The sequence below is a fragment of the Coregonus lavaretus genome (genome assembly GCF_964263955.1).
Source record: "Coregonus lavaretus genome assembly, contig: HAP1_SCAFFOLD_284, whole genome shotgun sequence".
NCBI lineage: Eukaryota > Metazoa > Chordata > Actinopteri > Salmoniformes > Salmonidae > Coregonus > Coregonus lavaretus.
Genome location: NW_028157808.1, coordinates 30626 through 43417, shown reverse-complemented (window position 1 = coordinate 43417; position 12792 = coordinate 30626). Strand labels below are relative to the sequence as shown.

At 52.9% G+C, this 12792-nt stretch overlaps 1 protein-coding gene across 1 annotated transcript in view; it reads right to left on the bottom strand.

Moving 5' to 3' along the window:
* The window catches only part of LOC311124911 (aminopeptidase N-like), a gene marked incomplete at its 5' end in the record, with an annotated part of 67572 nt that extends 59730 nt beyond the window's left edge, over positions 1–7842 (bottom strand). The window contains 4 exons of the mRNA XM_084199007.1: positions 130–256; positions 777–916; positions 1531–1673; positions 7250–7842. Of these exons, the coding sequence (XP_084055133.1) occupies positions 130–256; positions 777–916; positions 1531–1673; positions 7250–7842 (1003 nt within the window). The remainder of the gene's footprint in view (positions 1–129; positions 257–776; positions 917–1530; positions 1674–7249) is intronic.
* Between the last annotated feature and the right edge of the window lie 4950 nt (positions 7843–12792).

Below are 12792 nucleotides of genomic sequence, written 5' to 3'. Positions count from 1 at the left end.
TGGTTTAAAGTAGTGCACCACACAAGGGAATAGGGCGTCATTTGGGACGCACACTGAATATGCGTATCCTCTTCAACAACAGACGGGGAATCTGAGAGTAAGAATATTACGTAGCTCTTTAAGTCTTACCTGATTTGGTCAGAGGATAGCTAGAGTTGTAGTAATTTTCAAAGAACTCCAGGATTGGTCCAGTTTTTTTGAGGGCGTAATCTCCCTGGCCTTCAGCAATGGCCTGTTTACGAGCCCAAATCCTGATCTGGAAATAAAGACATGTTTTCCTTCATGAGATCCTGTCCCCTGGTCTGCCCTGTCAGCTGTACTGAGCTGGAGAGACCGCTAGAGGGCAGCACAGAGAAATAAAACAATAACGTCTCCCTCATCCTGAAGACACAACGGTGTAGTATGCTGACGTTTCCCCTAGACGCTGATCTGGGGTCAGTTTTGCATTTTCACTACTAATGGTTAAAGGGAGACTTCGGGATTTTGACCGAGAGCAGTATCCCTTTAAGGTTAGGATTTGGGTCATCTCTCGTGAACAGACTACGTAAACACCTGACCAAATTACGCGAGCTTTTAGAGTTCTGGGATAACTGAGGTAAGGATTTGGGTCATCTCTCGTGAACAGACTACGTAAACACCTGACCAAATTACGCGAGATTTTAGAGTTCTGGGATAACTGAGGATTTGGGGAGGGGAAGCTGGTCCTAGATCTGTATGAAGGGGAAACTTCTCCCCAACGCAGACCAATAAGATCCAGAGCTGTTAATAATACGTACCAAAACCTTTTCCCCTTCTGGTGACCGGATGAAATCGAACTCACTGACTACAAAGGCCAGTAGATAGGTTGACATGAGGGGTGTGGGTTTGAAGCTGGTCCGAGTAACATCCTGGTCGTTGACAGTGACGTTGACTGAGGCTACAGGTGGAGAGAGAAACGGGTTAGTGAGCGTAGCAGAGACGACACATTGGTTTTCCCAGCAGGAGACCAGAGTTCAGATCCCTCCAGTGACAACAGGAACTCTCTGAGGTTCTACCATAGATTCTAGAAGGTTACACAACTTAGTATATAGTCAGCTGAGTACGGCAGTGGATCAGCCTATAAGGTATATTTGTATAGCAGCTTACTTTAAAAAAGACAAAAAAATGCAATGCTTGTATTTTCTTCAGCCAGTTGTTGAGAGTTTGGCAGAACTGGTTCTCTCAGTCTGAGCGAGAGGTACATTTGGCAGATTGTAGCATTAAACTCTCTAACTATAATCTAGGAAACAGATCACAGATCCCATCCCATTTGGACCTAGAAGCAGCCAACAGCACACATACCTAGATTCATGCCATTGGCCAGAGCCAGGGTTCCATGCTTACCTAGATTCATGCCATTGGCCAGAGCCACGGTTCCATTCTTACCTAGATTCATGCCATTGGCCAGAGCCACGGTTCCATGCTTACCTAGATTCATGCCATTGGCCAGAGCCAGGGTTCCATGCTTACCTAGATTCATGCCATTGGCCAGAGCCAGGGTTCCATGCTTACCTAGATTCATGCCATTGGCCAGAGCCACGGTTCCATGTGCGTGGAGGAGGGTGATGTGGAACACGGCCTTCATGGCAGGTTCATCAAAGCAGGGGAAGGCTTTCCTGGCGTCCACAGGCTGCATCTGAGTGGTTGCTACAACTCTGCCGACACACACAGCAACCGGTATCACAACAGCACTGAAGACTAGACAGTTACAACTCTACCGACACACACAGCAACCGGTATCACAACAGCACTGAAGACTGGACAGCTACAGTTTAGACATAGTGACTGTAGGTGCAATGCATTCAGTCATTCACACTTATAAATCCTTCTGCATATTGTAGTTATTACTGAAATATGTTGCGCTTGTTATTACTGCTGTACTACAAGGCTGTTACAGTTAGACGTAGAGTCAATACATTCATATTGCATGTTGTAGTTGCAGTTTGATAAGACTCTTATCAGCAGTTGAAGCGGTTTGAAGTTCACATTGAAAGATAAAGGTACTGAGTGTCTTAGTTCAAGGACCATCAGTTAATTACCTAAAGCACTGACTGGTGAGAATGTTCAGAATACATTGCACTTGGAATGTATTGAACTGCACCCCCATGGTATACCACAGGAGGCTGCTGAGGGGAGGGCTCTTAATAATGTCTGGAACGGAGCCAATGGAATGGAGTCAAACACCTGGAAACCATGGAAACCATGTGTTTAATGTATTTGATACCATTCCACCGATTCCGCTCCAGTCATTAGAACGAGCCTGTCCTCCCCAATGAAGGTGTCCCCAACCTCCTGTGGTATACACATGAACAACTGTTCCAGAGGAGAGCTGCCAGGAAGCGTTTCATCGTACACTACGCTGTACCCTGTGTATATGACAAATAAACCTTGATTTGATGAGAACAATTCATCATGACTCAGCACTCTGTATTACAGTATCAAATTTGTCTTTGGATCAACGTCAACAAATTACTTCAAGTGATTAAAAGTCCAATGAATCAAGTCACTGTAAACCCAAAGTTCAGTTGAATACTAAATATTATTTCATGTAAATGCACCCATTTTTTCATCTTGTTCAGAGTTGATTTTTCACTTTGGAATTACCTATCCAAAACGCTTCAATTGCGGTACAAGCAGTTCAATCAATTCCCCGCAAAATGAGAAATTACACTGGTTCAATAACATTCAATAATTACTCCGAATTGATCTTTACATAAAACTTTAACGGTCACAATATTTACATTTTAGTAGACGCTCTTATCCAGAGCAGTTGGGGTTCAGAGCCTTGCTCAGGGACAGAGACGCTCTTATCCAGAGCAGTTTGGGTTCAGAGCCTTGCTCAGGGACAGAGACGCTCTTATCCAGAGCAGTTGGGGTTCAGAGCCTTGCTCTGGGACAGAGACGCTCTTATCCAGAGCAGTTGGGGTTCAGAGCCTTGCTCAGGGACAGAGACGCTCTTATCCAGAGCAGTTGGGGTTCAGAGCCTTGCTCAGGGACAGAGACGCTCTTATCCAGAGCAGTTGGGGTTCAGAGCCTTGCTCTGGGACAGAGACGCTCTTATCCAGAGCAGTTGGGGTTCAGAGCCTTGCTCTGGGACAGAGACGCTCTTATCCAGAGCAGTTGGGGTTCAGAGCCTTGCTCAGGGACAGAGACGCTCTTATCCAGAGCAGTTGGGGTTCAGAGCCTTGCTCAGGGACAGAGACGCTCTTATCCAGAGCAGTTGGGGTTCAGAGCCTTGCTCAGGGACAGAGACGCTCTTATCCAGAGCAGTTGGGGTTCAGAGCCTTGCTCAGGGACAGAGACGCTCTTATCCAGAGCAGTTGGGGTTCAGAGCCAGATTTATCACCTAGTCGGCTCGGGGATTCGAACCAGTGACCGATGGGCTACCTGCCACCCTATTGTAGGCAAATGGTGACATCTAAACAATGGACGCCTTAACGAGGTTTCTAAGTATCATTACAGATTCAGTGGACAAACAAATCTCTGCTTGGGGAATACAACAGAACAGATGAATTTGAATGACATTCACTCTGACGGGTGGCAAAGAGCATGATGTGTTGAAAGCAATTTAGAACCTGCAGTCGGTTCAAACACAATGATCTCCCAAATTCATTGTTTAACTTCAGACTAATTGAATATGTTGAAGATAAAACCCAAAGCACATACCAATCAATAACAGCAGCTCAGATGAACAATGACATCAGTGGCAGTCAATGTTTTACAGTGTATCTTATGCAAGTATCATTACAGGTGTTAGTTATTAAGAGGATTAATAAAATAAAAGCCTAAAAGCCACGCCCCCAATAAACCACACCCCCAACTCTTCTAATAAACTGCCGACACTACACTACCCCACCATTCCACTACCCCACCACCCCACTACTCCACCACCCCACTACCCCACCTCTACACTACCCCACCACTACACTACCCCACCACCCCACTACCCCACCACCCCACTACCCCACCACCACACTACCCCACCACCCCACTACCCCACCACCCCACTACCCCACCACTCCACTACCCCACCACTCCACTACCCCACCACTACACAACCCCACCACTACACTACCCCACCACCCCACCACTACACTACCCCACTACCCCACCACCCCACTACTACACTACCCCACCACTACACTACCCCACTACCCCACCACCCCACCACCCCACTACTACACTACCCCACCTCTACACTACCCCACCACTACACTACCCCACCACCACACTACCCCACCACTACACTACCCCACCACTACACTACCCCACCTCTACACTACCCCACCACTACACTACCCCACCTCTACACTACCCCACCACTCCACTACCCCGCCACTACACTACTCCACCACCACACTACCCCACCACTACACTACCCCACCACTACACTACCCCACCTCCACACTACCCCACCACTACACTACCCCATCTCTACACTACCCCACCACCCCACTACCCCACCACCCCACCACTACACTACCCCACCACCCCACCACTACACTACCCCATCTCTACACTACCCCACCACTACACTACCCCATCTCTACACTACCCCACCACTACACTACCCCATCTCTACACTACCCCACCACCCCACTACCCCACCACCCCACCTCTACACTACCCCACCACCCCACCACTACACTACCCCACCACTCCACTACCCCACCACTACACTACCCCACCTCTACACTACCCCACCACTACACTACCCCACCACCCCACTACCCCACCACTCCACTACCCCACCACTACACTACCCCACCTCTCCACTACCCCACCACTACACTACCCCGCCACTCCACTACCCCACCACCCCACTACCCAACCACCCCACCACTACACTACCCCACCACTCCACTACCCCACCACCTCACTACCCCACCACTCCACTACACCACCACCCCACTACCCCACTACCCCACTACCCCACCACTCCACTACCCCACCACTACACTACCCCACCACTACACTACCCCACCACTCCACTACCCCACCACCCCACCACTACACTACCCCACCACTACACTACCCCACCACTACACTACCCCACCACCCCACTACCCCACCACTCCACTACCCCACCACTACACTACTCCACCACCACACTACCCCGCCACTCCACTACCCCACCACTCCACTACCCCACCACTCCACTACCCCACCACTCCACTACCCCACCACTACACTACCCCACCACCCCACTACCCCACCACCCCACTAGCCCACCACTACACTACCCCACTACCCCACCACCCCACTACCCCACCACTCCACTACCCCACCACCCCACTACCCCACCACTACACTACCCCACCACTACACTACACCGCCACCCCACTACCCCACCACTCCACCACTCCACCACTCCACCACTCCACTACCCCACCACTCCACTACCCCACTACCCCACCACTACACTACCCCACCACTACACTACCCAACCACTCCACTACCCCACCACTACACTACCCCACCACCCCACTACCCCACCACCCCACTACCCCACCACTACACTACCCCACTACCCCACTACCCCACCACCCCACTACCCCACCACTCCAATACCCCACCACCCCACTACCCCACCACTCCACTACCCCACCACTACACTACCCCGCCACTACACTACCCCACCACTACACTACCCCACCACTCCACCACTCCACCACTTCACCACTCCACCACTCCACTACCCCACTACCACACCACTACACTACCCCACCTCTACACTACCCCACCACCCCACTACCCCACCACTACACTACCCCACCACTACACTACCCCGCCACTACACTACCCCACCACCCCACTACCCCACCTCTCCACTACCCCACCAACACACTACCCCACCACTCCACTACCCCACCACCCCACTACCCCACCACTCCACTACCCCACCAACACACTACCCCACCAATCCACTACCCCACCAACACACTACCCCACCACTCCACTACCCCACCAACACACTACCCCACCACTCCACTACCCCACCACTCCACTACCCCACCAACACACTACCCCACCACTCCACTACCCCACCAACACACTACCCCACCACTCCACTACCCCACCACTCCACTACCCCACCAACACACTACCCCACCACTCCACTACCCCACCAACACACTACCCCACCACTACACTACCCCACCACTACACTACCCCACCACCCCACTACCCCACCACCCCACTACCCCACCACTACACTACCCCACCACTCCACTACACTACCCCACCACTCCACTACCCCACCACCACACTACCCCACCTCTACACTACCCCACCACTCCACTACCCCACCACTCCACTACCCCACCAACACACTACCCCACCACTCCACTACCCCACCACTCCACTACCCCACCTCTACACTACCCCACCACTCCACTACCCCACCACCCCACTACCACACCACCCCACCACCCCACTACCCCACCACTCCACTACCCCGCCACTCCACTACCCCACCAACACACTACCTCACCACTCCACAACCCCACCACTACACTACCCCACCACCCCACTACCCCACCACCCCACTACCCCACCACTACACTACCCCACCACCCCACTACTACACTACCCCACCACTCCACTACCCCACCAACACACTACCCCACCTCTACACTACCCCACTACCCCACCACCCCACTACCCCACCACTACACTACCCCACCACCCCACTACTACACCACTACACTGCCCCACCACTACACTACCCCACCACCCCACTACTACACTACCCCACCACTACACTGCCCCACCACTACACTACCCCACTACCCCACCACTCCACTACCCCACTACTCCACCACTACACTACCCCACCACTACACTACCCCACCACTACACTACCCCACCACTACACTACCCCACCACTACACTGCCCCACCACTACACTACCCCACTACCCCACCACTCCACTACCCCACTACTCCACCACTACACTACCCCACCACTACACTGCCCCACCACTACACTACCCCACCTCTCCACTGCCCTGCCACTATTCAATGTGGATGTGCATGAGGTGTTGAAAGCGTCATTTAATTAATAAATTACATTGATCTGTCAAATTTGTTATTTGATTTCAGACACATTTTATAGAATAGGTTTAACAAACCAAAGCGTAATTTTCAATCATTCCAATCAGTAAATGCACTTCAGATGAACAACAGTGTACGGCACAGGTGACACTTTTATTAATTTATGTTTTCCTTACTTTCTCACTGGGGGACTCCCCTCCTCTGTATATTCACTCCTGTAGAAGCCTCCCAGGTCATCAGCCAGTTCTCCTATAAAATCAGTGTACAGCTCATACTGTTTCCCCACAATCAGATTACTATCCAGCTGGATCACTAGGAACTGAGTAGGAACCTGCAGCCAGCTTTTCTTTATGGTGGGAGCAGTAGATCCATCCAGGCCAGTCAGTCTGGCATGGTGGCCATTGAGCAGAGTCAGGTTCAGCTTGTTAGAGTGGATGAGGATGAGATCTGTGTCCTTCTTACACTGGAACACCACAGCTGACTGTCCTGTGAAGACGTAGAGGCCAGTAGAGGCATTGACAACCAGTCGAGGCCAGAGGGTGATGTTGTAGGAGACGGGAGACAGGGAGTCAGGCAGTCTGTAGTGGTCCCAGGGGTCTTTAGGAGTGGAGGGGGTGGGGGGCACTCCACCTCCATCTGCTGCCTCCTGGTTCTTGGCCTTCTCCTGGCTATAGACCACTGACAGGGCGATGATGGCGGCCACCACTCCAGTCCCCACGATCACACCAACTATCCCCAATGTCTTGCTGATGAAGAACCCTTTCCCCATGTCTGTAGGGATGTAGAGTAGGGACAGAAAGTACTGTCTGTAGGGATAGTAACAGACTGAGATCTGTCTATCTGAGGGTAGTGTAATGACAGACAGACAGACAGAGAGAGACCCAGAGGGGAATGTGTTTCTTATTTATTCCCTCTGAGGAACTCCCACGCTACGCCAGAGACTTCTAATCAGCTGGGTTAATAGTTGATCAGCCAGCCCAGGACAACCTGAGAGTTCTAATCAGCTGGGTTAATAGTTGATCAGCCAGCCCAGGACAACCTGAGAGTTCTAATCAGCTGGGTTAATAGTTGATCAGCCAGCCCAGGACAACCTGAGAGTTCTAATCAGCTGGGTTAATAGTTGATCAGCCAGCCCAGGACAACCTGGGAGTTCTAATCAGCTGGGTTAATAGTTGCCCAGGACAACCTGAGACTTCTAATCAGCTGGGTTAAGAGTTGATCAGCCAGCCCAGGACAACCTGAGAGTTCTAATCAGTATTCATGAAGATGTGTGGATAACAGAGTGCTGACTAGCTATTGGACTTGATTCTTGCTTCCTGTTTCTGGACAGAAGATCTTTCCCTGTATAAAGTGTTGAGATCTTTCCCTGTATAAATGTCACGGTTTCGGCCGAGGCTGCTCCTCCTCCTTGTTCGGGCAGGTTCCGGCGGTCGTCGTCCCCGCAGTATTAGCTATCACCGTTTGATGTTTTCGATGTCTGTTTGGTTTGGTCTGATTGTGTACACCTGTTTCCTGTTTGGTTAATTATGTCTCCTATAAGTTTCTCGTTTGGTTAGTCTTGTGTTGTGTGTTATTGTCTGCCTGTCATAGGAGCTGCGTGTTTTCGCTCTGTTTGTTTGTTTGGTGTTTTACACACAGTTTGCGTAATCGCTCGCCTCTGTTTGTTTTCGAGGCCATGTATTGTATTTTGTCACCTTTGACTAGTAAAGTCTGTTGGACGAAGCCTCTGTGTCCTGCGCCTGACTCCTCCACCACATCCACATCAGTTCATTTGACAGAATAACACACCACCTATGGAGTCAGCAGGAGCAGCGGCGGCACCCAAGTCGCTGGAGGAACGGATCAGCTATCAGGACACGATGATCCAGCAACTTGGGGCCACCATGAACGAGGTGTCTAACACTCTGCGCCGTTTGGTCACCGGAGAGGTGCCCACACCTCCGCACACCATACCATCACCATCGGCCAGTCCTTCTCTTCCAGCACCGGAACCCAGTGGTATTCGGCTCTCGCTCCCGAGGGCCTATGATGGTACCGCAGCCGGGTGTCAGGGGTTCCTCCTGCAGGTGGAACTCTACCTGGCTACCATACACCCGGCGCCCTCGGGATACGAGAGCGTCTCCGCCCTCATCTCCTGTCTCACCGGCAAGGCGTTGGAGTGGGCCAACGCCGAATAGAGGGGAATAGACACCATCACCTACGCGGAGTTCTCCCGCCGCTTCAGGGCAGTGTTCGACCATCCACCTGAAGGGAAGGCGGCGGGGGAGCGTCTGTTCCACCTCCGACAGGGGAGGAGGAGTACACAGGAGTTCGCCCTGGAGTTCCGGACTCTAGCGGCGGATGCAGGGTGGAATGAGCGGGCCCTCATCGACCACTACCGTTGTAGTCTACGGGAGGACGTCCGTCGAGAGTTGGCCTGCAGGGATGCCCACCTCACCTTCGACCAGCTGGTGGTCATGTCCATCCGGCTTGACACCCTGCTGGCAACCCGCGGACGTTCCGAGTGGGGGTCGTCCATTCCACCCTCCAGCACCTCCGAGCCGAGCCCTATGGAGCTCGGAGGTGCTGGCGCTAGAGAGAGGAGGAGGAGCCCGAGGGGGGCTGTCCCCTGCACCAACTGTGGCCGTGGAGGGCACACTGCGGCCAGGTGCTGGGGAGGGTCTCCTAGGGGAGAGGACGACAGGTTACGCACTGGGGAGTCATTCCAGGTGAGTAGGCGTCCCACTTACCCAGAGCTCTCTGTTGTGCACGTCTGTTTACCTGTACATTTTCCACAGGTTGCACCTCATTCCCAGCATAAGGCGCTAGTAGATTCAGGCGCAGCTGGGAATTTTGTTGATCGACATTTTTGTTTGAAACTAGGAATTCCCCTTCTTCCTGTCGACGCCCCCTTTCCAGTCCATGCGTTAGACAGCCGTCCCCTGGGATCGGGGTTGATTAGGGAGGTCACAGCGCCACTTAGGATGAGGACGCAGGGGGGTCATGAGGAGACTATTCAGCTATATCTGATTGACTCTCCTGCGTATCCGGTGGTGTTGGGGCTTCCCTGGTTGATTACCCATAATCCTTCTATTTCGTGGCAACAGAGGGCTCTTAAGGAGTGGTCTGCTCAGTGTGTGGGGCGATGTCTAGGTGTTTCCGTGGGGGCGACCTCGGTGGAGAGTCCAAACCAGGTGCCCGCGCTGCACATTCCCCCTGAGTATGAGGATTTGGCAATCGTGTTCAGTAAGGCGACGGCGACGCAATTGCCACCACATAGACAGGGGGATTGTGCGATAGACCTCCAGGTAGGAGCTGCGCTTCCGCGGAGCCATGTGTTTCCTTTGTCTCAAGAGGAGAAGAGAGCTATGGAGACTTACATAGCCGAGTCTCTGAGACAGGGATACATACGTCCCTCCACTTCCCCTGCGTCCTCGAGTTTCTTTTTTGTGAAGAAAAAGGATGGAGGTTTGCGCCCGTGTATTGATTACCGTAGTCTCAATCAGATCACGGTGAAATACAGTTATCCACTCCCGCTGATTGCGACTATGACGGAGTCATTGCACGGGGCGCGTGTCTTCACAAAATTAGATCTCAGGATCGCATACAACTTGGTGCGCATTAGAGAGGGCGACGAATGGAAGACAGCATTTAGTACCACCTCAGGTCATTACGAGTATCTCGTCATGTCATACGGGTTGATGAACGCTCCTTCAGTCTTCCAATCCTTCGTAGATGAGATCTTCAGGGACATGCAGGGGCAGGGTGTGGTCGTGTACATAGATGACATTCTTGTGTACTCTTCTACCCGAGCCGAGCATGTAGCCCTGGTGCGCCGAGTGTTGAGGAGGTTGTTGGAGCACGACCTGTATGTCAAGGCAGAGAAATGTCTGTTTTTCCAGGAGTCTATCTCCTTTTTGGGTTATCAGTTGTCTGCGTCAGGGGTGAAGATGGAGGTTGACCGAGTGTCAGCCGTGCGTAATTGGCAAACTCTAACTACTGTTAAAGAGGTGTAGCGGTTTTTTTAGGTTTTGCAAATTACTACCGGAGGTTTATCCGGGGTTTTGGACAGGTGGCAGCTCCCATAACGTCTCTGTTGAAGGGGGGTCCGGTGCGTTTGCAGTGGTCAGTCGAGGCGGACAGGGCTTTTGGGAGACTGAAGGACCTGTTTACTTCGGCTCCGGTGCTGGCGCATCCGGATCCCGCTTTACCATTTCAGGTGGAGGTTGACGCGTCAGAGGCCGGTATTGGGGCCGTACTTTCGCAACGGTCCGGCACGCCACCTAAACTCCGCCCCTGTGCTTTTTACTCCAAAAAGCTCAGCCCGGCGGAGCGAAATTATGACGTAGGGGACAGGGAGCTGTTAGCCGTGGTACAGGCCCTAAAGGTGTGGAGGCATTGGCTTGAGGGGGCTCAACACCCTTTTCTCATTTTGACTGACCACCGTAACCTGGAGTACATCCGGGCAGCTAGGAGATTGAACCCTCGCCAGGCGCGGTGGAACATGTTTTTAGCCCGGTTCGTATTTAAGATCACGTACATTCCTGGGTCCCAGAACGGTAAGGCAGACGCACTGTCTCGGCGGTATGACACGGAGGAGAGGTCCGTTGACCCCACCCCCATACTGCCGGAGTCTTGTCTGGTGGCACCGGTGGTGTGGGAGGTCGATGCTGAAATCGAGCGGGCGTTGCGTACCGACCCTAGTCCTCCACAGTGTCCGGTGGGTCGGACGTACGTTCCGCTCGAGGTTCGGGATCGACTGATATATTGGGCTCACACGTCACCCTCCTCTGGACATCCTGGTATTGGCCGGACTGTGCACTGCCTTAGCGCTAAGTACTGGTGGCCAACGTTAGCAAGGGATGTGAGGGTTTGTCTCCTCCTGTTCGGTGTGCGCCCAGTGTAAGGCGCCTAGACACCTGCCCAGGGGTAAGTTACAACCCCTGCCCGTTCTACTACGACCATGGTCTCACCTCTCGGTGGATTTCGTCACAGACCTTCCCCCTTCACAGGGGAATACTACTATACTGGTCGTTGTGGATCGGTTCTCTAAGGCCTGTCGTCTGCTCCCAATGCCGGGTCTTCCTACTGCCCTACAGACCGCCGAAACACTATTCACCCACGTGTTCCGGCACTACGGGGTACCCGAGGATATAGTGTCTGATCGAGGTCCCCAGTTTACCTCCAGAGTCTGGAGGGCGTTTATGGAGCGTTTGGGGGTCTCGGTGAGCCTGACCTCGGGTTACCACCCGGAGAGTAATGGGCAGGTGGAACGTGTGAACCAGGATGTGGGTAAGTTTCTTAGATCGTATTGCCAGGGCCGGCCGGAGGAGTGGGCGAGGTATGTCCCCTGGGCAGAGATGGCCCAGAACTCTCTCCGCCACTCCTCAACCAATCTAACCCCTTTCCAATGTGTGTTAGGTTACCAGCCGGTTCTGGCACCGTGGCAGCAGAGCCAGATCGAGGCTCCTGCGGTGGATGAGTGGGTGCGGCGCTCGGAGGAGACGTGGAACGCTTCACACGTCCACCTGCAGCGGGCCATCCGTCGTCAGAAAGCGAGCGCCGATCTCCACCGCAGTGAGGGGCCGGTGTACGCACCTGGTGATCGAGTCTGGCTCTCTACCAGAAACCTGCCTCTCCGCCTGCCCTGCCGGAAACTGGGTCGGCGGTTTGTGGGGCCTTTTAAAGTCCTGAGAAGATTGAACGAGGTGTGTTACAGGATACAACTGCCTATTGATTA